The sequence below is a fragment of the Helianthus annuus genome, chromosome 4 (assembly GCF_002127325.2).
Source record: "Helianthus annuus cultivar XRQ/B chromosome 4, HanXRQr2.0-SUNRISE, whole genome shotgun sequence".
Taxonomy (NCBI): domain Eukaryota; kingdom Viridiplantae; phylum Streptophyta; class Magnoliopsida; order Asterales; family Asteraceae; genus Helianthus; species Helianthus annuus.
Window position 1 is genome coordinate 156,226,841 of NC_035436.2, and position 27,322 is coordinate 156,254,162.

Consider the following 27,322-nt stretch of genomic DNA (forward strand, 5'->3'; position numbering starts at 1 on the left):
ACATGATAGGACATCAGAGTCTTGAAGACCTGAAGACCAAAGACCGTCGAAGTTCAAGACGAGTCTACACCTTTAGAAGAACAAGACAAAGCTTAGAGATCAAAGACAAAGCTACAGCCAAGGGGGAGTTTGTTGGTGCACCTGTGTCTGTACTTTGTCTGTATTCGGTCTGATATAAACGATGTCCTGATTTGTATTGTAAGTTGACCAAGTCAACCATCCTCCGGTTTGACTTGGACAACAGTTGAAAGATGTTCTGATCGAAGGATAGCCTCGAAGGATACACCTGATCCTTCGAGGTGATCGAAAGATATGGTTCGACCATGGTTCGACCATTAGACCTCGAAGGATGATCCTTCGAGGTCCATGCTGATCTTTCGTGTAACATGTGGTCGACAGATGATCCTTCGGACCATCTGTCGAATCCTTCGAGCAGACCTGCTGAGCTGGGTATATATACCCATGCATGTGTTGAGTGTTAGCGAGTTCTGCCATTCCCACACACCCGAGAGATAGAAGCTTAGAGAGCATTCTGCCCAGAACTCACACACACACTTAGAGAGTTTATAGAACACTTCTGTAAACATTGAGCTTGTAACCGAACCTTCATTTGCATTAATACGACTAGTGTTAATCGGTGAATCTTTGTGTGTTTGTTTCTCTACTTGCTACTAACTCGGTTTGCTTGCTAGCTTGGATTCCGCACTCGCTAGTAGGTTTGTATAACAAGGTTTAGGTTCGTAATCCTCCGCGAAAAAGGGACCTACAGGTTTTTATTATCCTCACATACAGGATTGACATAAATAAAGTTTCACAACCATATATCTTACAGTCTAGACATGGGACTTGATGGAAGAACTGTATCCAGTTTGATCATCATGATACTTATCCCACAACATAACTCCACCATGATAGAGCAAATCAGAAAACTAATCGATAATTGCACAAACTCGGATGATTTTATTGATCATTCAACAATCCTTTATAAAGGAAAATACATGCAACGGCTAGTAAACGTAAACAAGAGAAAATAACAACTAATACGTAAAAGATGCATCAAGCCATATTATCAGGAATGACGCTTGACTTGTGCAGTTTATTCTCATCCGATAACAACCTCCAACGGCAACTAGGCAACGGTCACAACAGAGATTGAATTACCTCCAATACCCTCCTTTAATTCAATCTTTCTGACCCCGAGAGCTTCTCTAAAATAACTGAACTGGTCCGGTCCAAGAGGCTTTGTCAGCAAGTCAGCAATTTGATCCTCAGTCTTGCAGGGCCTTAACTTTATCTGTTTTGAGTCCACCATACTTTTAATGTAATGAAACTTGATATCAATGTGTTTACTCCGGCTATGGAACGCTGCATTCTTAGACATGAAGATAGCTGATTCATTATCACAATAGATCTCAGTTGCCTCTTCTTGTTTGTAACCCAACTCACTTAATAGTTGCCTCATCCAGACTGCTTGGCATGCTGCTCCAGTTGCTGAGATATACTCAGCTTCAGTTGATGAAAGTGCCACAACTTGCTGCTTCTTTGAGCTCCATGATACCACACTGCTACCAATTGAAAACACATAGGCCGATATACTTTTTCTGTCCTCATCCGATCTTGCCCAGTCACTATCTGAATAACCAATTACCTTGACAGCTGCACCTCCTTCATACCATATGCCATACTCAAGTGTTGCCGACACATACCTTAAAATTCTTCGTGCAGCTCCATAATGTATTGAAGTTGGACATTGCATGTATCTTGCAATAAATCCAACTGCAAATGCCAATTCAGGCCTTGTGTGTGTCAAATATAGCAATCCTCCCACTAAGCTTCTGAATTCAGTCCCATTAACCTTGCCTGAATCACTTCCCTGTAATTTTTCACCTTTATTCATTGGTGTTACAACACCCTTGCATCCCCACATACCAAATTTCTTGAGAAGATCTATAGCATACCTCTTTTGTGACACAAAAACACCATTCCCTGTTTGACTGATTTCTAACCCAAGGAAGTAAGCTAACTTCCCTAAGTCAGTCATATCAAATTCCTGAATCATCTTCATTCTGAATTCTTCTATCAACTGTTGAGAGGAGCTGGTGTATATTATATCATCAACATAAATGCAAATGATAATAATATTACCTTCATCAGTTTTCTTGGTGTAAACAGTAGGCTCACTTGTGAGTCTTACATATGAATTATCACTCAGATACGAGTTAATACATTCATACCAGGCCCTTGGCGATTGCTTCAGGCCATAGAGAGCCTTGTGCAGCCGGTAAACCTTATGCTCTTCTCCTTTAACTTCAAACCCTGGTGGTTGTGTCACATAAACTTCCTCTTGTAATGGCCCATTCAAAAATGCAGACTTGACATCAAGTTGAAAAATAGCCCACTTTTGTTGAGCCGCCAATGAAAGGATCATTCTAATTGTTTCAAATCTTGCCACAGGAGCAAAAGTCTCCTCATAGTTGATCCCATATTCCTGGGCATACCCCTTTGCTACAATTCTAGCCTTATACTTCTTGATCTCACCACTTGCGTCCATCTTTACTCTAAACACCCACTTGAGACCGATGGCTTGTTGATCATGAGGCAATTCAACTAAAGACCAGGTCTTGTGTTCTTCCAAAGACTTTAACTCTTGCACCATAGCCATCTTCCACTGCTGACTTTTAACGGCTTCTTCATATGACTTTGGCTCTATTGATGATAACACTAATTGACATTCATACAGCTGCTGTACTTGATCACTGTTAAGTGGAACTGTTTCTTGATAAACCTGGTTCAATGACTTGATCCTTTGGTTTGTGTTGCTGTTGTTGGAGTTGCCCTCACTTTGATCATTGTTGACTTCACTATCTTCAGGAGGAGCTGAACTGTTACTGCTGTCTTCATTATTGTCTTCATTGTTTTCATGCTCCCAAATGGTAACTAATTCCGCTGGCAACCCATGCTTATCTTCTTGATTATCAGTCCACTTTGCATGTTCATCAAATACTACATTTCTGCTCGTTACAACTCTCCTTTTAACCGGATCATACAGCCGGTAGGCTTTAGAGTTTGGGGAGTAACCAATGAAGATGCATTTGCACGCCTTTTCTTCCATCTTTCTTCTTTGTTGCTTGGGAACTTGGCTGTATGCAACACACCCAAACACCTTTAAGTGATGAACTGAAGGAATTCGGTTATACCATACCTGAAAGGGTGTGGCTTGATCAAGGGCCTTCGTAGGTGACAAGTTTCTGAGATAAACGGCTGTAGCCACAGCTTCACTCCAAAAAACATTGCTCAAATTCTTCTCATGTAGCATGCTTAGAGCCATCTCTCCTATAGTTCTGTTCTTTCTCTCAGAAACTCCATTATGCTCAGGTGTGTAAGGAGGTGTCAAATCCCTCCTTATTCCCTCTTGCTCACAGAATGCCATAAACTCATTTGAACAAAATTCTCCTCCTCGGTCACTTCTGAATGCTTTGATCTTCCGATTGGTTTCATTTTCAACTTTGGCTTTAAAGAGTTTAAACTTATCAAATACCTCATCCTTTTTGTGCAAAAAATAGACCCAAGTCATCCTGCTTACATCATCAATGAACAACAGAAAATACCGGCTTCCACCCAAGGATTTTATTGACATAGGCCCACATACATCTGCATGAATTAAATCCAGCAGTTCAGAAGTTCTAGTTCCTTGCGACAAGAAGGGGGCTCTTGTTATTTTTCCACTAACACAGCTTTCACACACATTCCAGCTTCTGATTTTGGGCAGCCCATAAACTAGTTGATGTATGCTCAGGCTCTGCAAGCTTCGTTCATTTAGGTGCCCAAATCTTAAATGCCACATGTATGACTCATCAACAATGGTAGCAAAGGCTACGTTATTGGCATTTGAAACATCAAGTGGAAATGTATTGTTGCTAGCAACTGGGATCATGCACACGGTTTCACCAGTTTGTTTCTTAGTAATTGTGCATGCACCTTCATCAAATACTAACTTATGCTTTGTTTTCATCAGTTGCCCAACACTCAGCAAGTTATAGCCAAGATCAGGGGCATAATAAACATCATCTAATGTCTTAAACTTACCACCTGCTACTTCAAGTCTTATAGTGCCTTTTCCCTCAACCATAATTCTCTTACCATTTCCCATTCTCACAGCTACGGTTTTAGTTCTATCTAGTTTCTTAAATAGTGATAACTGACCTGTCATGTGGTTTGAGCAACCACTATCAAGAAACCAGATGTGAGAGGGATTGACATCGTCTTTTGCCGTTACTAATGCAACTTCTTTATCATCTTCCACAGCCATAAACAGTTGCCCTTCTTCTTCATCAGTATAATCTCCTATAGCAGGTGATGCTTGTGGTTCATTCCAGCAGTCTCTACTGAGATGCCCAAATTTGTTGCAGTTATAACATTGAATGCCTGCTTTTCCTCGACCATTTGTTCTTCCTCGACCACGGCCTCTACCTCTTGGAGGTCCTCGTCCTCTTCCTCTCATAAACAGGCCAGCATCATCCTCTTTGGCCTGTAACACCTGTTCTTCAGCAACATTCTCAGTTCCTCTATTAACTCTTGCTTCATGTGACTGCAACGACCCCATCAGCTGATCAAAGGTTAATACACTTAGATCCTTTGATTCTTCAATGGCAGCCACAATATGATCCCACTTGACCGGCAAACTCCTCAAAACTTTCTCTACCACTTTCTGATCGGATACAGTTTCACCATAGGCCCTTTGCTGATTGACAATCTTCATTACTTTTGACAGAAAATCTCCCACTGGTTCCCCTTCTTTCATATGAACGGTTTCAAAATCTCTACGCAGCCCTTGCAGCTTCACCATCTGGACCTTTGTGTCTCCTTCATACTCATTCTGCAGCAGAGTCCATGCTTGTTTGGCTGTCGTTGCACCAGCAATTCGAGAGAACAATTCATCATGGACACCAGATTGAATAAGAGAAAGTGTACGTGCATCCTTTCTCTTATTATCTCGGAGTCTCATTCGATCGGTGTCTGCTGCATTGAAACCAGTTTCTACGAAATCCCAGAGATCTTGTGACATCAGAATAGTCTTCATTCGGATCTTCCAAAATTCATAACCTTCACCTTTGAAGATCGGAAGCGTTGCATTCATGGAATTAGGGTTTGTGTTGTTCCAGGCCATTGGATGAAAAGCGAATAGAAAAAGAGAAAGATAATTGAGAGTATTGATCAGAACCTGGTTTGCTCTGATACCAAATGATAGAGCAAATCAGAAAACTAATCGATAATTGCACAAACTCGGATGATTTTATTGATCATTCAACAATCCTTTATAAAGGAAAATACATGCAACGGCTAGTAAACGTAAACAAGAGAAAATAACAACTAATACGTAAAAGATGCATCAAGCCATATTATCAGGAATGACGCTTGACTTGTGCAGTTTATTCTCATCCGATAACAACCTCCAACGGCAACTAGGCAACGGTCACAACAGAGATTGAATTACCTCCAATACACCATATTTTGAAGAACCTTTGATTGCTGGAAGCACTTTAGAAGTAAGGTCACCAACAGGGATGTATCCGCTTCCGGCAGCCGTAGGCGAAGCTGGTAGCCCCAAGAAAATCTTGGCTGCTGGTATATCACTAGTCCACTGCTTCCAAGCATCTTCAAGGTTAGTGATACCTCCAGAGTACTGACAAGGAGGGTTGTTATAGAACTGAACCCAAACATAGTCAAACAGACCTGTTTTAAGAGCGGTTCCAATATACGCATCCGGGAAAGGACACTGGGGAGCTGCTGTCAGGTATACCTTCTTTCCTCGACTGCTGTATCCAGAAAGATACCTTGCCAGGTCATCCCAGTGTTGGGTGGTTCCTCCTTCGATGTCAAAATCGATTCCATCTAAAACAGCTTTGCCAAGTGGACGGGTGGATGATTTGCCACCTAAGAAGTTATTCCAGAGGTAAGTGGCTACTTGTTTGGCATCTGCAGCAGAGGTTAGGTAGTAGCTCCCGATTGCTCCTCCAAGAGTGAGCATCACCTTGACTCCTTTTGCTTGACATGATTTAATGTCGGTTGTTAACTTGGTGCAGCCGTTGATGTATGGATCACAGTGACCTGCCAGATTAATCATTGGTGTCTGGCCGTTTCCAAACGTTGCAAGAAATGCAAGGTTGACAAAATCATAGTTTCCTGTCGAGCACATCTCAGCCAAGGTGCCCTCACCCCCGTTTTGACCCCAGTAGATAGCAATGCCACCAGCGTTGATGCCCACTGATAGTAACATGATCCATAAAGAGGTTAATGCTAATTGGTTTGCCATTTTTAACAGAGTATGTATGAAGAAAGTGATGGTGTGGTGAAAAGTGTTTGAGATGCTTAGTTTATATAGTGAAGAGATGGGCCTAATGGCATGCTTTTGTTTTGGAGTGTTCTTAGAAACAAGCACCTTGGAGGTCACTCTGCTGAATCGTTAAAGATTCGGGATTGGGTGGACACTTCTGCTTATCATTCAGGTTTGTCATCTCTCTTGTCTTTTAATTGTTATCGGCTACACGAAACTTAGATCCATTTTAATCTTGGTTGTCAGACAGATTTGTCCCTTTGTTATTGTCAATGAGCTATATTCGTTCGAACTATTTCGTTGAGTATAATACTTTAGAAGGATAATTTAGACTTTGGCAGATAATCAAACAGTTTCCTTGCTACTTGGATGTTGCAATTTTTTCAATGTGAATAGAAAAGGATAGTATTTTAATCTTTAATTCATTGTTGAGAAGATTTGGACCACCACACAAGTACACCTAGGTAAAACAAAAATTAGAAAACGATAGGTAATTAGCTTGAGTTAATATGATTTTTATAACGGCTAAAAAATATGTTCTCTGGCTCTCACACTCCTTCCGAATCAATGTAATGTTTGAATAGACATTTTGTTTAGTAAAAGAGTTTGACCATCACTCAAATAGTTACAATGTCTTTAGTGAAGACAATATCGAATCATGTGGTCTCTAACTAGTGAGTAGTGTACTTGATAATTTTTATTGGTTGCTCAACGATAGAATCATCACATATTCTTTTTCTTAGGATGGATGGCATATATACATTTCTGGGAAGGAGGACACAGAAGCATAGCCTGATTCTTGTCAATCTCATGGAGAATGTTTGAATTTTTGAAGAATAATTAACGATTATAAGCTGTACTGTTGCATTAAGATTGTACAATTTTTAGCGTATAAAGGCTCAGATACATAGTGTGCTATCTGTCCAAGATTCATGTGTTGCTTTTATGAATTTTGTTTATGCCTACAAAATCAGCATAATTAGAAATGGAATTGAACATATAAAGATGAAGAACTTAAACAAGCAGACCATTTTTAGTTTTAAACAGTAAACAAACATAAGTTTACACTCTTAATGTGGCTCAATTCTAGAGTATTATATTTATAGGTATGGTGTGTTGGTTTCAGGCCCCACTCAGCAACACACACTCAAAACAACACAATACAATTCACGAAGAGAATGAAAATGTTTTCTAAACTTGCTGCTGACAAATTGAGAGTACATTAAATAAAATAATACTATCCCCTATTTAAAATAATAAAAACCTACAATATGCTAACTAAATCCCATAAAATCAGCCACCACTAACATTCATATTCCCACGTCCATCCCCTTATTTTACGGTCAACGAAGACCGCTTCTTCGACAACATTCTGACCCATTCATGCTAAACCCGGTTTCGACCCGTTTCGATGACCCGGCTATGACTTAATCAAGATTAACCTAACATGGTGTATGATCTCTTCTACCTTAATGATTTTCTTCAACAATGATAGGCCAATGTCGGATTCTTACATAAGTTTCAAACAACTTAGATTTATGAAAATTCCGCTGCTGTATGTAAATGACCCATTTGGTTTAATCAGATATAGTTATGTCATTGTTACTGTTTCTGCAACTACAATGAAACTTTCAAAATGTAAACGGTAGGGGAAGCCTTTGAGTAACGTGTAAGGTTCTCTATGAGTTTGAATTTTGCCTGTTTTTTACCTTTGTATGCAATTAGTCCTTAGTTTGGTGAAATTTTATTGGGAATGCTATGCAGTCCCATATGGGATTCACTGATTCTGGTCGTAAAACCTTGCTTACCCATAATCTTTTTCTTGAATACAATAAAGAATTTTTATTCTGGAAGTGTATATCCCAGTCGGAAATTTCAATCCACTACTTCGATTCATGCGTTCATCCCATTCAGAAATAATAGAGAACTTGTTATTTCTGCTAAGATGTCACTACTTTATGATCAGTGCTACTCCTCTGTTCAAAATCAATTAGCTATGCATGCATTTTGATTGTTTCTTAAAGGTGGGAAATATGATCTTAATATATTATGTGAAATAAAAATCCTAACCAAATGTTGTTCTTCAAGTATACTGATGAAATGTTTCTTTCTTTTTGCTACTATGTGATAGGTAATGTGCACCCAACAAAAAGAATTTCTCTGCTTTAATATCTTTCAAAACTCGGGATTTGGTTTTTCAAATTCTACTCAGACTTTATGCTCACCATGTGTGGGCTTTGCATAATTTAGATTGTGGTCCGTATCCATAGATGTGTACGGCTGCCAATTTTTTTGTCCTTGCGCATGAAAATGTCAAAGCAAGAAAAGAAGACGGAAGGACAAACATATAAGTGTATATAATACTCACATACAGGATTGACCGATTGACACAAGTAACATTTTTACAACCAGATTTTACACTCTAGACATGGCTCTTGATAGAAGAACTGTAACCAGTTTGATCATCATGATACTTATCCCATAACATAACTCCTCCATATTTTGAAGAACTTTTGATTGCTGGAAGCACTTTAGAAGTAAGGTCACCAACAGGGATGTATCCGCTTCCGGCAGCCGTAGGTGAAGCTGGTAGCCCCAAGAAAATCTTGGCTGCTGGTATATCACTAGTCCACTGCTTCCATGCATCTTCAAGGTTAGTGATACCTCCAGAGTACTGACAAGGAGGGTTGTTATAGAACTGAACCCAAACATAGTCAAACAGACCTGTTTTAAGAGCGGTTCCAATATACGCATCCGGGAAAGGACACTGTGGAGCTGCTGTCAAGTATACCTTCTTTCCTTGACTGCTGTAACCAGAAAGATACCTTGCCAGGTCATCCCAGTGTTGGGTGGTTCCTCCTTCGATATCAAAATCAATTCCATCCAAAACAGCTTCACCAAGTGGACGGGTGGATGATTGGCCACCTAAGAAGTTATTCCAGAGGTAAGTGGCTACTTGTTTGGCATCTTCGGCAGAGGTTAGATAGTAGCTCCCGGCTGCTCCTCCAAGAGTGAGCATCACCTTGACTCCTTTCGCTTGACATGATTTAATGTCGGTTGTTAACTTGGTGCAGCCATTGCTGTATGGATCACAGTGACCTGCCAGATTAATCATTGGTGTCTGGCTGTTTCCAAAGGTTGCAAGAAACGCAAGGTTGACAAAATCGTAGTTCCCTGTCGAGCACGTCTCAGCCAAGGTACCCTCACCCCCGTTTTGACCCCAGTAGATTGCAAGGCCACCAGCATTGGTACCCACTGCTAGTAACAACATCATTGAGGATAATAATGCTAATCGGGATACCATTTTCACTCAAGTATGTATCTTACCTGAAGTACTGTAGTAATTAATGAATTAAATAATGTGTTCCAAATGCTTGAGAAGTTTGGTTTTTATAGTAAAGGCAGATTGCCCAATTGGGATGCTTCCAATTGTGGAGTATTTTTAAAAAACCAAGGACCTTAGAGGGCACTCTGTTGAATCCTCTTTTAGCAGACCTTGGATTTTTTGAAATTATTGGAAGCTTCTTCCTTTGCCATCTGTTTTGTTTGTTTCTTGTTGTCTTCTACATTAATGTTTTGGTTTCTCATTTATGGTATTTAATAGCCGACATAATATAATTGTAAATATTATATTATAGAAATAGATATTCCAGGATTGGGAGCCATATCTCTCCAAAAGAATAGGAGATATGGTTTAGTAATTATATATACGGTTGTCTTGTATCAATGAAATTCAAGGGAATATACAATTCTTTCATGGTATCGAGACCACCCTACTGCCACCGATCCTAAGCAGCCTCCCACCTCTCTTCCGTTTTCCAACTCACCATCTCTTTCACTCTTCTTCAATGGCTTCTAACCTACACCCTGCAGTCACAGTTTCGAACTTCAAACAACTGTTTCCTGTCACCCTTGATTTCGAAACCAGCCACTACACAACATGGTCGGAGCTTTACAAAATACAGTGCAAGGCTTATCAAGTCTTCGATCACCTTCAGCCGAAACCCGCAACATCTTCTTCCGGAACAGACAACGGATCTGACAAAGACAAAGACGCGGCCCAAACCGAGTCTTGGGAGCGGCTTGATTCTATAGTTCTGCAGTGGATATATGGTACTATTTCTACTAATTTGCTTCACACCATTCTCAAACCTAACACTACGGCTTATGATGCTTGGACGGCACTCGCCAATCTTTTTCAAGATAATAAAGCTACCCGTATTATTGATCTAAACAACAAGTTTGCTAATACCCGCCTTGACCAGTTCTCTTCAATGTCAGCATATTGCCAGGCCATGAAGGTCATCTTCGACCAATTAACGAACGTTGGATCTCCGATATCCGACGAGCAGCTTGTTTTACAGATTCTCACCGGGTTGACAGAACAATATGAAGGAATCGGCCTCCTCATTCAACAAACCAAACCCCTACCAGATTTCTATGAAACCAGGTCCCGTTTGTGCATGGCCGAAACCTAAAAAATAAGTCAGGCAAAACACGCTGCACAGGCAGCAGGTACTGCTCTTAACACCGTTGAATCTTCTCAACGAACTGATCGGATGACGGATGCTGCGGAGCGGGGTAGGGGAAGAGGCCGCGGACGAGGACGCGGCAGGGGACGCGGGTCTGGACGGGGACGCGGGTCAAATTTTTCAGCACACCAGTCTCAAAATTACATGCCATGGCAGCCCAACTCTTTTGCTGCCTGGCCCAACTCCTACCCGCATAGCAACCAGGCCCAACAGTGGGCTCCTTGGGGCCCGCTACCTCCTTGTCCATATCCAACTGCACCAACTGCACCAAGGCCCAACTCGTCTGCTTCAGGCCAGGGTATTTTAGGCCCACGTCCAGCCCAGTCGTATGCTGCCAGTTATGCACCAAGTTACGCTCCAACGGACATTGACCAAGCTCTCCATGCCATGTCGCTCAACTCAGCTGATCCATCATGGACTATGGACACTGGTGCTACAGGTCACATGACTCCTAACTCTACTCTTTCGTCTACTTTTAATACTGGCATTAATAAAAATATAATTGTGGGCAACGGTAACACCATTCCCGTTTATGGACAAGGCAACCTTACCCTACCACCTCCCCTTCCTCCTTTTAAACTAAACCAAGTCCTATATGCCCCCTCCTTGATTAAAAATTTATTGTCTGTTCGTCGTTTCACTACTGACAATAAACTATCTATTGAATTTGATCCCTATGGTTTTTTGGTGAAGGATCTCAAGACCAAGACCCCTATCCTACGATGCAATAGCTCCGGGGATCTTTACACATTCGATCCGACACAAGTTCTCAAGATCACCTCACCTACCGCCCTCAGCGCTACCACTCAAGACACATGGCACCAACGTCTCGGTCACCCGGGATTTAATTTAGTGCATTCTCTTAAAAATTCTGAATTTATTAAGTGTGAAACATTGAAAAATAAAGTTTGCCAATCTTGTGTATTTGGGAAACATATCAGACTTCCTTTTGTTGATTCTATGAATTTTACTTCCTTGCCTTTTGATATAATCCATAGTGATCTTTGGACCTCCCCTGTTTTAAGCATGGGCGGTCATCGTTATTATATCTTATTTCTTGATGATTTTAGTAATTTTCTGTGGACATATCCGTTAAGTAACAAATCTGGTGTTTTCTCTACGTTCACTACTTTCTATAATCTTATTAAAACTCAATTTGAACGTCACATTAAACAATTCCAATGTGACAATGGAAGAGAATACGCTAATTCTATGTTTCAACAATTTTGTAAACAAAACGGCATGCAATTTAGATTTTCCTGCCCACACACTTCTTCTCAAAACGGCAAGGCCGAACGTAAAATCCGAACTATCAATAATATTATTCGGACACTTCTTGCCCATTCGTCATTACCTAACAATTATTGGCATCATGCCCTCGAAGTGGCCACATATCTTCTCAACATCTTACCTAGTAAACTTCTAAACAACCACTCTCCCACCCAACGATTATACCAACGTACCCCATCTTACACACATCTCCGTGTTTTTGGATGCCTTTGCTATCCTTTACTACCCTCCACCACAATACATAAATTAGCTTATCGTTCCATGCCGTGTGTCTTTCTCGGTTACCCCCTAACCATAGGGGCTACAAGTGTCTCGACCTAGCTACCCACAAAATCATCATAAATCGACATGTGATATTTGATGAAACCGTGTTTCCATTCGCAAATAATCCAACACCATCCCTCCACTCCTATGACTTTCTTACTCAGCCCATAAACAACATACCTTGGGCCGCTATGCCCCCTCCTTCCACTCCCTCCACCGGCGGCCCAACCGACTCCCCTACAAGCCCACATCGGACAACCCCTCCACCTCCTACTCCACAATCTACCCAACCTGTTGTCCATTCCTCTCCTATCTTACACACTTACTCACGCAGACCTAGGCCCAACATCACCACTACTCTAGCCCAACAACCTAACCCGCCCACCCAACCTCATTCTCCAAACATTTCCTCACCAACACAGTCTACTTCATCTCCCACTTCATCACCCATTCCCACTCCACCGCCCCCTCCTACTCGTACCATTCATATACGAGCAATGGATGGTATTTCGAAACCTAAACGAATTCTTAATCTTTCTTCCTCTACCATTGTTCCCATACCTAAAACCCCAAAGGATGCCTTGTCCATAACGGAATGGCGTGACGCCATGACCACAGAATTTAATGCCCTTATTAAAAACAAGACTTGGGAGTTAGTTCCACGGGAGTCAAACATGAATGTCATTCGTAGTATGTGGATTTTTCGGCACAAATTTAAATCGGATGGAACTTTGGAACGATACAAGGCTCGGTTAGTATGTGATGGTAGCACACAGCAGATTGGCATTGATTGTGGTGAGACTTTCAGTCCAGTGGTCAAACCCACTACGATTCGCACCGTCCTCACTCTTGCAATATCCCAAGCCTGGCCAATTCATCAACTTGATGTTACCAATGCTTTTCTACACGGTAATCTATCTGAAACGGTATACATGTATCAGCCAATGGGCTTTCGACATCGTCACCTTCCAAATCACGTCTGCCGCCTCAAGAAATCATTATATGGGTTGAAGCAAGCTCCTCGAGCATGGTATCAAAGGTTCACAGATTTTGTTATGACTCTTGGTTTCTATCAAAGTAAATGTGATAACTCGCTCTTCATATTTCACAAAGATCATTTGACAGCTTACTTACTAATTTACGTCGATGATATTATTCTTACCACCTCTACAGACGAACTTCGTGTTCATCTCATGTCACGTTTGGCAAAAGAATTTGACATGAAAGATCTGGGGCCGCTAAGTCACTTTTTGGGGTTACATGTAGCTCGAAATGGTTCCACTATGTTTCTTTCTCAACAGACCTATGCCAAAGACATTATTGAACGGGCTGGGATGTCTTCGTGTAAGCCCGCAGCTACTCCGGTCGAGTCTAAACCAAAACTTAGTGCCACCGTGAGTCCAGAATTTGAAGATCCTACCCTATATCGTAGCCTGGCTGGTGCTTTACAGTACCTCACCTTCACCAGACCAGACATTAGTTATGCTGTTCAACAGGTATGCATGCATATGCATGCTCCACGGGTTGATCATTGGAACGCTTTAAAACGTATTATCCGTTACATTCAAGGTACATGTTCTTATGGTCTTACTCTCACATCATCCAATGACAAAATGCTTCGGGCCTACACTGACGCAGATTGGGCCGGATGTCCAGACACTCGTCGATCGACATCAGGTTATTGTGTTTACTTCGGTCCAAACCTACTATCTTGGTCTTCTAAACGCCAAGCGGTCGTCTCGCGTTCTAGTGCCGAGGCGGAATACCGTGGGGTCGCAAACGTGGTTGCCGAACTATGCTGGATTAGAAATTTGTTGTTAGAATTACAACGACCAGTTACAACTGCCAGTTTAGTATACTGTGATAACATCAGTGCCATATACTTATCCGGGAATCCAGTGCAACATCAGCGAACCAAGCATATTGAACTCGATATTCATTTTGTGCGGGAGCTTGTTAAACGCGGGGCTGTTCGTGTGCTTCATATTCCAACTCGCTGTCAAGTTGCCGACATCTTCACAAAGGGGCTCCCAAAAGTGCTTTTTGATGACTTCAGATCCAGTCTCAGCATTCGACCTCCTCTCGCTTCGACTGCGGGGGTGTAATAGCCGACATAATATAATTGTAAATATTATATTATAGAAATAGATATTCCAGGATTGGGAGCCATATCTCTCCAAAAGAATAGGAGATATGGTTTAGTAATTATATATACGGTTGTCTTGTATCAATGAAATTCAAGGGAATATACAATTCTTTCAGTATTAGACATATTTGTCTCTATGCTATTGTCATTAACATACAAAGTAGTTCAGGTATATGTTACTTTCTTGAACTTCTTATGAGAATGTTATGCTGTCATATATTACAATCACATGGCTCTTTTGTGATTGTTGGAGACTATGATCAAGACGAATGTTTGGATGCAGTATATGATTCTTTGTTATATTAAAAATGTAAATATTAGTGTTTTACATCTTCAGGGCCTCGCAAAACAGGGCCGGGTCAGTTGACAAGTCAAACTGGGTTGGGGTCAAATGGGTTTTGACCAAAATACGCCTTCCGCCGTTTTTTTTATAATAGCAAAATGGGTTCACTAGCTATATTTGTTTTATGGAGGCAGTAGCGTGTGCGGCGTGATACTGGCGGTGATGGGGGAGGTGACAGTGGCCGTGTCTAGCGCGACCAGTAAGCTTATGGTGCTGGACCCCTCGGACATAGTTTATTTTACCAAGTTTCATGAAAGTGACACATTGTATAATTTGAGTAGACCTCAAATCAACCCATTTAACCAAGAAAGAATTACCTGCTCTCCTGACTCGTTAGTTCTGGATTTAGTTTTTCAAGTTCTGTATAGGAAGATTGGCCCAGAACAATTTTCTTGTTATTTATCATGATCGCATGTGTGTCGGTTATGTACCAATAACACTTCAAGTATCTCAAGTACTTGTGAAGAGGTATGGTCCCAATTCCTTGCCCACATGGCAAGGACCACACCACTTTTTCATCCTACATGGCGCCTACATCAGCAAGGTAATCCAGAAGCTTCTAGAAGCTTCTGGAAGACATCAAGGTGGCACCAAAGATGCTCCGTCCGACAAGAAGGGCAACACGTGTCACCAGTTATCGAGCGCCATGTAGGCCTGCAACAAATCAAGGAGCAGACCGACAACGCCAGTACGACGTCTCCAAAATGAGCAAATGTAAGCGCGCCACGTGTACCACTACACTGGCCATGGCAGAGGAGACCAATAGGATATTCCCCTTGGTCGGACAGCTGGCGCGCAACCACAGCTGCCACAGCTGCTCCTCCCCCCTTCACCCTCCGGCTATAAATAGGACCCTTCATCATTCAGGTTGAATCATCTTACTCTCTATACTCACACACTCAACACACACTGTTTATTCTCCCTTAGAACAGTACTTATTCTCATGCCGGAGCCTGGTTAAGAGGGAAACCCCCATATTCCCCTCTTAACGAGACTAACGGTGTTGTTGTTTTGCAGGATCCAGGTCATTTTCACGAGTAAGAAAGGAGATTAAACCCACAGAAGAAACATCCCCACAGATTAACCTCAGTGTTATTCTGTGTTTCATCATTGGCGCCATCCGCTTTTTGCAAAAACCACCCTCATCTCTTTTCTCTTCGAAAAACACTCGTCAAAATGGCTGAAACAAACCCTTCACACCAGGTGGAAGGAGAAGTTTCTTCCTTTGAGCTCATTTCGGACACAACACATGTCCAAAGGGGCCAAAGGAACGAAATCATCCAAGAAGGGCAGATAAACAACGATTTTCCTAGTATCTTTGGAAGTGCATCCAGAGTTGTTAGCCAAACCACAACCGGACCCACTTTCCAACCTCCAACTAGGATCATCACCCAAACTACAAATGGAGCCACTATCCAACCTCCACCTGGGATAGTCCAACAAACACCCCCACCAGTGCAAACCCAAGCCATGGACCTGGCCCTTCAGCTCCATCGGAACAAGCACAACTGAACTTCTCTGCACTTCTAGGGCTACCCGAAGGAAAAACTCTGGCTTCCTGGTATGCCGAACAGATGGCGTCGATAAATCTCGTTTACACACAACTTAGCGCACAACATGCTTTGCTTCAAGCGCAAGCCAACCAGTTCGCGTTCGTTACTCCACCATAAAGATCTTTGAGTACGCACACAACTCAGCAGATCAATGCATGGAACTTACGCCCAGAGAAGGGACCTGCGCCCAATTTCAAAAAACCAAGTGCGCACGACACACGCGACACTTATGGCGAAACAGAAAGCAATTACGTACAACACTCTCAAAGAAGGCCAATTCAAAGCCGTTTGGGCACGCGCAACATGAACGCTGAATGGGACGATGAAGAAGAAGACCCGACGTACAAAGGGGAAAGCACAGTATTCAGCAGATTGCACCCAGATCATGAAGCATACAAACCGCCCAAGCGCGCAGGGTACAACCCAAAAGCAGAACATGATTACACCTTGAGCTATCGTCCAGATGACATGGCTGAAAATTCAAAATTCGTCAGAGAAATCGCAACAGCCGCTATTGACAAAACGAAATTGCCACAAAACGTGGGCAAATACAACGGCTTGACAGACCCGGATGATCATCTCCAAGTTTTTAATGGCGCGGGAGCAACAGGAGGATGGAATTTACCAACTTGGTGCCATCTCTTCGCTCAAACATTTGTCGGGGCAGCACGCATTTGGTTCGACAGCCTGCCAGCAGGAAGGATCAAATCATGGATCGACTTTTGAGAGAAGTTCCTCGCGCACTTCTCTCAGCAGCGCATGTCACACCCCCAAAATCCACCCGCGGAGTATTACCGCTTGGAGGCGTGACTGACCAGGATCAAGCCACCAATCATATAGAACAACGTAAATAGTAAAAGTAAATGTAATTTAACCAAACCAATCCATATGAAAGGTGTTCAAAACATAAGTATAAATTCAACGTTTAGTGGAAGCATATGAGTAAAAGCCCAACATAGTTAAAGTATGAAATGTCAAATGTTTAATCAAAGCATTCACGATCCTTGTCCACAACGACCGCGCCTCCCAGTGCAAGCTCCATGTATACCTAACGACCTGCAAGGCATGTAACAGAGAGTCAACAACTAGTTGAGCGAGTTCACAGTGGATCGTTTAGTAACAGTGTTCATTTCGTAAAAACGTTTGTTTGTTTAGAAATCCATGTATCGTATATAATTACATCGCGGCCCTCCAGGCATGTTTGCGAAGATTAGTGGGGGTTTCCCATGTATTGTAGACTAGTTTTATTTGTATCGCGGCCCTCCCGGCATGTGTGCGATGTTTAGTATCAGTATCGCGGCCATTCCAGGCATGTGTGCGAAGATCAGTTTCAGTATCGCGGCCATTACAGGCATGTGTGCGAAGAGTAGTGGGGGCTTCCCCATGTATCACTAGTCTAGCAGTATCTATAAGTGACCTTTCCCAACCGAGGTCAGTATTTCATAATTCCCGACAACAACGCAAATACAGATAATCATCCAATCCCATTCCCTACCCCGGGAATACCATGCCTTGGTAAGAGTGTGAACTCACCTTGGTTTGCTCGGTATGCTAAGTTAAGTGCTCACAAATAATCAATCAAGTCCTACAGTATGCATGTATACTAAATCAGTTCAAGTTTATAAAGTTCCACATGAAACCGAAATCTCTAAGTGTACGGGATAGTTAACATCAAGTAACACTTAAACAAATAGTCACCTTCATATCATTCATGCTTCACATAATTGTCTTTCACAGTTTGTGCTAATGTGGTTATTAAATAACACAATTGTGAGTTATCAGTCACAACGAAGTTAATAACTCAACAGGGTTTATAACATACAGGAATAATAAACTGACAGCGTAGTTAACTAACAGAGTTAACCAACAAATAAAGTTAACCACTTAACAACTTAACAGGAGTGTACATGCTTAGCAAAGTTCGTATATTTAACAGAGTTGACACTAACTGAACCAACAACAAACTCAGACTATACAAGCATCAAAAAGTCGGACCATATGTCCCTTATAAAAGTCGGACCAACCACCCCCTTATAAAAGTCTGACCATGTTTCTCCTTTCACAAAATTCGGACCAAATCCCCCCACAAAACTCGGACCATACATATAAGAAAAACTCGGACCATATATATATAAGAAAAACCCGGACCATATATATATAAGCAAAAAAAAAAAAAAAACTCGGACCTCAAGTCCCTGACAAATTCGGACCAAGTATTATTTATAAAAATCGGACCATGTATCTCTTTTACAAAGTCGGATCATGTGTTTCATTATCAAAAAATTCGGACCCTTCAATCATGTATAAAATTCGGACCCTTCATCATGTATAAAGTTCGGACCAAGCATTCAATCAAAACTCGGACTTTGTGACTTCACAAAGTCCTGACACTTAACTCCGAGTTATCACATGCGTGAATTCCAAAAACCATTTACAGAATTTCAATGGAACAGTTACGTTTACGATCAAAAACCCTAATTTTCATACATTGGCAATGCTGTAATCTAATCAACAATCAAACAATTCAAACATATCAGGCATCTTAACATCAGGCAAGTGATTATACAACTGTTCATAAACTATTTCACAACAATCAGAATGATCAATAAACACAGAACCATTGCTTGGAGAACTAGGGTTTGCATGAATCAAATAATCAATGATTAACAACAAATAACCATTAAACGTTTACCTTAGATTGATTCTAGATGGATTGGAAGATCAAGATTGATGTAAGAGAACTTGTGTAGCCAAGAATGATGAGAGAAATGGTTGTAGAGAGAATGATTTAAAATGCCGTATGATTGAAATTGGTGAGAATGATTAGGGTTAAGGGGTTTTGTTTTATTTTCATTATTACCACTAAACACCCCTAAGTATCATCCTTTACACAAAACACACACACCACATATAATTTACAGTTTCATCACAAAGTTCATGTATTTGTCAAATCATTCGTAAAATAACACATAACCATGCAACAATCACAATACACTTTATCAAATCACAACGTATACAGTTACAACGCAAACAAATTGTGTAAGTAAGCAACTAAACAAACAGTGAACGTGCAATAAATGCGAAAGTGGAATCTCGGAAACTCGAGTTGTCACAGCGCAGACACACCAGAGATCCAGCTGATTGTTTGAACATATGACGCAAGGACCACGAAAGCGTGGAAGATTTCATCACCAGATACAACAAAGAATGTCTGGAAATTGGGGATGTAGGCGAAAAGATGATGCGCGCGCACTTCATGAGGGCAGTCAAATGCGACGATCTAATCAAGCGAGTAAAGGGAAGAGACGGAGGACCCAAAGATTGGGAAACCTTCATTGAAGCAGCCAAGACCATTGCGCAAACAGACAATCAGTTGACCGGTGATGATCACCGTCAGCGCGGATATAACCACAATGGCCGGCACAACAAAAAGGGCAGAATCCAACCATGGAAAGCGTCCGATCATAGAGAAAGAAGCCCAACAAGGGAGGATGCGCACCACACAATCAATCAGATAGCCCACCGGAAAAAGGTAAAAAGAGAAAACAGGGAGAAACAGTGGACACCACTAACAAAGACCCCTTCCGAGTTCTTGTACAAATAATCTTAACATATTATCACGATCTGAGATAATAGAGATTGGCACTCCATGCCTCGAAACAACTTCTTTCAAGTATACGTATGCTAATGTAGAGAACTTGTCAGTTTCCTTGATAGCCAAGAAGTGAGCAGACTTTGTGAGTCGATCCACGATCACCCAAGTAATATCGTTCCCACGCTGGGATCTAGGCAGGCCAGTAACAAAATCCATGGAAATTTTCTCCCATTTCCACTGCGGTATCTTGGGTTGCTGAAGTAGGCCTGATGGTTTCTGGTATTCCGTCTTGACGCTCGCACAGGTCAAACACTTGCCGACGTAAGTTGCTATGTGGGCCTTCATGCTAGGCCACTAGTACGTAGTTCTGAGATCGTGGTACATTTTATCTGAACCTGGATGTACCGAGTAGCAGGACTTATGAGCTTCATCCATTACAAGCTCGCGTAAGTTGCCATAATGTGGAACCCAAATGCGTCCTGTTACGTAGTAGGTGTCGTCTTCCCTTTGTTCTAATCGTTGCCTTGAGCCACGCAGGGCTTCAGCCCTGACGTTTTCTGGTTTCAATGCTTCTAACTGAGCATCCCGTATCTGTGCAGGAAGTCTAGACTGAATAGTAAGTTGTAATGCTTGCACGCGTCTAGGCGTAGTGTCTTTCCGACTGAGGGCGTCAGCCACAACATTGGCTTTGCCTGGATGGTACTTGATGGCGCATTCGTAATCGTTCAGTAGTTCAACCCATCGACGTTTCCGCATGTTCAATTCCTTCTGCTTGAAGATATGCTCGAGACTCCTGTGATCGGTGTAGATAGTGCACTTGGTACCGTACAGGTAGTGTCGCCATATCTTAAGTGCGAAAACAACAGCTCCAAGTTCTAAATCGTGTGTAGTATAGTTCCATTCGTGAACTTTAAGTTGGCGCGAAGCGTAGGCAATGACTTTATCCCTTTGCATCAATACACAACCAAGACCCTGAATCGACGCGTCGCAGTAGACCACAAAATCGTCTGTGCCATCTTGTAATGAAAGAATAGGTGCGCTGCATAATCTATCCTTTAAGTGTTGGAAAGCTGTTTCCTGCGTATTACCCCAACGATAAGTAACACCTTTCGGTGTCAGCAGTGTAAGCGGCTGTGCAATCTTTGAGAAGTCTTTGATGAACCGTCTGTAATAACCCGCCAAACCCAAGAATTGGCATAATTCCGTTGGTGTACGCGGTGCAGGCCAGTTCCTGATCGAATCTACCTTGGATGGATCGACATGAATCCCATCCTTGTTAACCACATGGCCCAAAAAGTGAACTTCACGGAGCCAGAAGTCGCATTTTGAAAACTTGGCGTACAGTTGTTCCTTTCGAAGAAGTTCCAAGATAAGTTGTAAATGCTGCTCGTGTTCCTCCTGACTCTTGGAGTAGATCAGGATGTCGTCGATGAAAACAATCACAAACTTGTCTAAATAAGGCTTGCACACCCTGTTCATAAGATCCATGAAAACTGCAGGCGCGTTTGTTAGCCCGAATGGCATGACTAGAAACTCGTAGTGGCCGTAGCGAGTTCTGAATGCTGTCTTAGAAACGTCCTCATCCCGGACTCTCAGCTGATGGTAACCTGACCTCAGGTCAATCTTGGAGTAGTAGCTCGACCCTTGCAGCTGGTCGAACAAGTCGTCAATACATGGCAGAGGACAGCGGTTCTTCACTGTTACCTTGTTTAGTTCGCGGTAATCTATGCACATCCTGAAAGTTCCATCTTTCTTCTTCACAAATAGTACTGGAGCTCCCCAGGGCGAAGAGCTAGGACGAATAAAACCCTTATCCAAGAGCTCTTGCAATTGCTTAGACAGTTCTTGCAGTTCGGTTGGAGCTAATCGATACGGTGCGCGAGCTATAGGTGCAGCTCCAGGAGCTAATTCGATTTGAAATTCGACCTGGCGATGAGGCGGTAGACCAGGTAAGTCTCCAGGAAACACTTGAGGAAAGTCGTGTACAACAGGGATATCCTCTAATCTCTTCTCTTTCGTTGACGCATCTGTAACAAGTGCTAGAATAGCAGTGTGGCCCTTTCGCAAACATTTCTGAGCCTTCAAAAAGGAGATGATGCCAACCACGACACCACTCTTGTCGCCTTGAACTTCGAGGGGTTCTTTACCCGAACGGGGAATACGAACGATCTTCTCCTTGCATAAGATCTCTGCTTGCTGCTGGGACAACCAATCCATCCCAATAACGATGTCGAAACTACCCAGAACTATAGGAATGAGGTCGATGGAGAAAGTCTGACCCGCTAAGACAATGTTACAACCCTTGACTATGTGTGTGGCCTCTAAACTTTTACCATTGGCTATCTCTACGACATGTTTGGTGTTTAAGGGTGTTGGTGTACGTTTTAACATTTGACTAACTTTTAGAGACACATAACTGGTATCCGCACCCGAATCAAACAATACCGAAACATAAAACTCGTCGAGAAGAAACTTACCCATAACCACGTTAGGATCATTCCTTGCATCACCCTGCCCCAGCACGAACACACGACCCCTAGCATCGTTGCCATTATTGTTTCCCCCATTGTTGTTCCCATTGCCCTGATTATTGTTATTGTTGTTGTTCTGGTTCAAGTTTAACTGGGGGCAATCACGTTTGAAGTGGCCTTCAGCACCACATTGATAGCATCCTATGTTGCCCCGCTGCTGTTGCTGGTTTCGTGGAGCAGGTGGTTGTTGCTGCTGATTCTGGTTTGCTGGTCGTGAGCTCCTACAATCTTTCGCCTCATGACCCATCTTGAGGCACCGCTGACAACGACCCTTGTTGCACTGGCCGTTGTGGTGCTTGTTGCAAGTATTGCACCTTGGGAGATTTCCCCTATATCCACCCTGTCTTTGATTGCCCGAAGATTGCTGACCAGGGCTCTGGTAGTTATCAGTCTTGCGCTGCTGAACCTGAGACTGACCTGAAGCTGAACCTTTGCTGGAATCCCCATCCCATTTTCGCTTGTTGTCACTGGGAGTAGCGGAAGTAGTAGCACCGGTAGCACTGATATGTTTAGGCAGCCTGTTCTGTTCCACTGCCTGATCTGTGAGGCGATGAGCAAGACGCTGAATATCCTGGATGTTAGCAAGGTTGGCAGATGTCACGTGGCTTTGAATTTCTGGTGCCAACCCCTTGAGATACAACTCAATACGTCTGATAGGAGGGTCCACCATAGTTGGACACAGAACGGCCAGCTCGTTTGACCTTTTAGTATATGCCTCAATTTCCGACCCAGACATCTTCAAATGAAAGAACTCCACCTCTAGCTTGTGGATGTCGTCACGTGTGCAGTATTCCCGTTTAATCAGCTCCTTGAAATCATTCTAAGGAGTGGCGTTAGCAGCTGCCAATCCTAAAAGTTGAACTTGCGCATTCCACCAAGTCAGCGCGATTCCTTCCAGTGTGCCAGTGGCGTACTTCACCCTGCGAGCCTCAGGGCATTCACACATCTCGAACACCGACTCGAGCTTTTCAAACCAATGGAGGAGTCCCACTGCTCCCTCTGTGCCACTGAATGTGCTAGGACGACAATCCATGAAATTCTTGAAAGTGCAAACAGGTTGCTGAGCGTGTTGACCTGTTGTGTATATAAGGACAGGACAAGGTTAAACACAAGAGTTGGTTTAGGAATGTAGGATCTAAAGATCCTAGTGTGAGTTACGACTGCAGGGTATACCTCCTGCTTGTGCGGCTGCAAGTGCCGCAGCAACTTGTTCGTTGATGAGAGCCGTCAACTGGGCTTGTGTCAAATTAATGCGTCCAGCCATGATCTTCATAGCAAAGGTAACATAAGTGAGAGGGCGTTCGCGAATAGTGCGATGACAGAAGAGAGTAAGCACACAAATGTTCTCAAGCAATAACGAATAGTAGGCAATGTAATCTAAGCATACCACGAGCAAAATTTCTATGTAATTCTAGCAAGTAGGTAAAGTAAACATGAATAGTAGTACCTATGATGTTGAGCCTTTCACGTGGAGCGAAGCGTCGTTGTGGATCGTTGAGCACTGTACTGGTTATAGTCTGGTTTTAATAAAACGTTTTCCCCAAATTAAAACCAAGTTCTCTATAACCAATGGCTCTGATACCAATCTGTCACACCCCCAAAATCCACCCGCGGAGTACTACCGCTTGGAGGCATGACTGACCAGGATCAAGCCACCAATCATATAGAACAACGTAAATAGTAAAAGTAAATGTAATTTAACCAATCCAATCCATATGAAAGGTGTTCAAAACATAAGTATAAATTCAACGTTTAGCGGAAGCATATGAGTAAAAGCCCAACATAGTTAAAGTATGAAATGTCAAATGTTTAATCAAAGCATTCACGATACTTGTCCACAACGACCGCGCCTCCCAGTGCAAGCTCCATGTATACCTAACGACCTGCAAGGCATGTAACATAGAGTCAACAACTAGTTGAGCGAGTTCACAGTGGATCGTTTAGTAACAGTGTTCATTTCGTAAAAACGTTTGTTTGTTTAGAAATCCATGTATCGTATATAATTACATGGCGGCCCTCCAGGCATGTGTGCGAAGTTTAGTATCAGTATCGCGGCCATTCCAGGCATGTGTGCGAAGATCAGTATCAGTATCGCGGCCATTCCAGGCATGTGTGCGAAGAGTAGTTGGGGCTTCCCCATGTATCACTAGTCTAGCAGTATCTATAAGTGACCTTTCCCAACCGAGGTCAGTATTTCATATTCCCGACAACAACGCAAATACAGATAATAATCCAATCCCATTCCCTACCCCGGGAATCCCATGCCTTGGTAAGAGTGTGAACTCACCTTGGTTTGCTCGGTATGCTAAGTTAAGTGCTCACAAATAATCAATCAAGTCCTATAGTATGCACGTATACTAAATCAGTTCAAGTTTATAAAGTTCCACATGAAACCGAAATCTCTAAGTGTACGGGATAGTTAACATCAAGTAACACTTAAACAGATAGTCACCTTCATATCATTCATGCTTCACATAATTGTCTTTCACAGTTTGTGCTAATGTGCTTATTTAATAACACAATTGTGAGTTATTAGTCACAACGAAGTTAATAACTCAACAGGGTTTATAACATACAGGAATAATAAACTGACAGTGTAGTTAACTAACAGAGTTAACCAACAAATAAAGTTAACCACTTAACAACTTAACAGGAGTGTACATGCTTAGCAAAGTTCGTATATTTAACAGAGTTGACACTAACTGAAGCAACAACAAACTCAGACTATACAAGCATCAAAAATTCGGACCATATGTCCCTTATAAAAGTCGGACCAACCACCCCCTTATAAAAGTCTGACCATGTTTCTCCTTTCACAAAATTCGGACCAAATCCCCCCACAAAACTCGGACCATACATATAAGAAAAACTCGGACCATATATATAAAAGAAAAACTCGGACCATATATATATAAGCAAAAAAAAAAAAAAAACTCGGACCTCAAGTCCCTGACAAATTCGGACCAAGTATTATTTATAAAAATCGGACCATGTATCTCTTTTACAAAGTCGGACCATGTGTTTCATTATCAAAAAATTCGGACCCTTCAATCATGTATAAAATTCAGACCCTTCATCATGTATAAAGTTCGGACCAAGCATTCAATCAAAACTCGGACTTTGTGACTTCACAAAGTCCTGACACTTAACTCCGAGTTATCACATGCGTGAATTCCAAAAACCATTTACAGAATTTCAATGGAACAGTTACGTTTACGATCAAAAACCCTAATTTTTATACATTGGTAATGCTGTAATCTAATCAACAATCAAACAATTCTAACATACCAGGCATCTTAACATCAGGCAAGTGATTATACAACTGTTCATAAACTATTTCACAACAATCAGAATGATCAATAAACACAGAACCATTGCTTGGAGAACTAGGGTTTGCATGAATCAAATATCAATGATTAACAACAAATAACCATTAAACGTTTACCTTAGATTGATTCTAGATGGATTGGAAGATCAAGATTGATGCAAGAGAACTTGTGTTACGGAGAATGATGAGAGAAATGGTTGTAGAGAGAATGATTTGAAATGTCGTATGATTGAAATTGGTGAGAATGATTAGGGTTAAGGGGTTTTGTTTTATTTTCATTATTACCACTAAACACCCCTAAGTATCATCCTTTAAACAAAACACACACAACATATAATTTACAGTTTCATCACCAAGTTCATGTATTTGTCAAATCATTCGTAACATAACACATAACCATGCAACAATCACAATACACTTTATCAAATCACAACATATACAGTTACAACGCAAACAAATTGTGTAAGTAAGCAACTAAACAAACAGTGAACGCGCAATAAATGCTAAAGTGGAATCACGGAAACTCGAGTTGTCACAGCGCAGACATACCAGAGATCCAGCTGATTGTTTGAACATATGACGCAAGGACCACTAAAGCGTGGAAGATTTCATCACCAGATACAACAAAGAATGTCTGGAAATTGGGGCTGTAGGCGAAAAGATGATGCGCGCGCACTTCATGAGGGCAGTCAAATGCGACGATCTAATCAAGCGAGTAAAGGGAAGAGACGGAGGACCCAAAGATTGGGAAACCTTCATTGAAGCAGCCAAGACCATTGCGCAAACAGACAAACAGTTGACCGGTGATGATCACCGTCAGCGCGGATATAACCACAATGACCGGCACAACAAAAAGGGCAGAATCCAACCATGGAAAGCGTCCGGTTATAGAGAAAGAAGCCCAGCAAGGGAGGATGCGCGCCACACAATCAATCAGATAGCCCACCGAAAAGAGGTAAAAAGAGAAAACAGGGAGAAACAGTGGACACCACTAACAAAGACCCCTTCCGAGTTCTTGTACAAATAATCTTAACATACTAAACATACAAATTCAAGGAAAACTCAAAAAGACAAGGTGTCATTTTTGTAATTATCAATAACTATCAAAGTTACTCTACAAATATACCTAAAAAAACCTAACCCCTCCTCCCCCCCCCCCCCAAAAAAAAAAAAAAAAACCTAAACCCCCCACCCCCAAAAAGCCTAAAAAAAAACCTAACCCCCCCCCCCCTTAAAAAACCTAAACCCCCCACCCCCAAAAAACCTTAAAAAATCTAAAAAAATAAAAAAAAAACACACAATTTATTTTATTTTTTAACATTTTTATTAAAAAAACCGCTACTTTTAGTAGCAGCAAAAAAAAAAAAAATTCCTAACGAAATGTAGCGATTTTTTAATAAAAAATG

The 27,322-nt window shown here is 41.9% G+C and overlaps 3 protein-coding genes and 1 long non-coding RNA gene across 4 annotated transcripts; 2 read left to right on the forward strand and 2 right to left on the reverse strand.

Moving 5' to 3' along the window:
• Nucleotides 1–940: 940 nt before the first annotated feature.
• On the reverse strand, nt 941–6,341 carry LOC110936909 (hevamine-A). Its single transcript, XM_035988556.1, has 2 exons — nt 5,495–6,341; nt 941–1,161 (listed from the first exon to the last, which is right to left on the reverse strand). The coding sequence occupies exons 1-2, from the start codon at nt 6,311–6,313 to the stop codon at nt 1,141–1,143; spliced, it is 840 nt and encodes a 279-aa protein (XP_035844449.1). The 5' UTR covers nt 6,314–6,341; the 3' UTR covers nt 941–1,140.
• LOC110936911 lies at nt 6,115–7,263 on the forward strand. Its single transcript, XR_002590400.1, has 3 exons — nt 6,115–6,206; nt 6,323–6,506; nt 7,078–7,263. It is a non-coding gene; the product is annotated as an uncharacterized LOC110936911 (long non-coding RNA).
• Nucleotides 7,264–8,668: 1,405 nt separating this feature from the next.
• Nucleotides 8,669–9,684, reverse strand: LOC110934911 (hevamine-A). The gene has a single exon (XM_022177622.2). It carries the CDS (start codon nt 9,636–9,638, stop codon nt 8,757–8,759), a length of 882 nt encoding a protein of 293 aa, XP_022033314.1. The 5' UTR covers nt 9,639–9,684; the 3' UTR covers nt 8,669–8,756.
• Nucleotides 9,685–10,182: 498 nt separating this feature from the next.
• Nucleotides 10,183–10,812, forward strand: LOC110933724. The gene has a single exon (XM_022176930.1). The coding sequence runs from the start codon at nt 10,183–10,185 to the stop codon at nt 10,810–10,812; it is 630 nt and encodes a 209-aa protein (XP_022032622.1).
• The last annotated feature ends 16,510 nt before the right edge of the window (nt 10,813–27,322 follow it).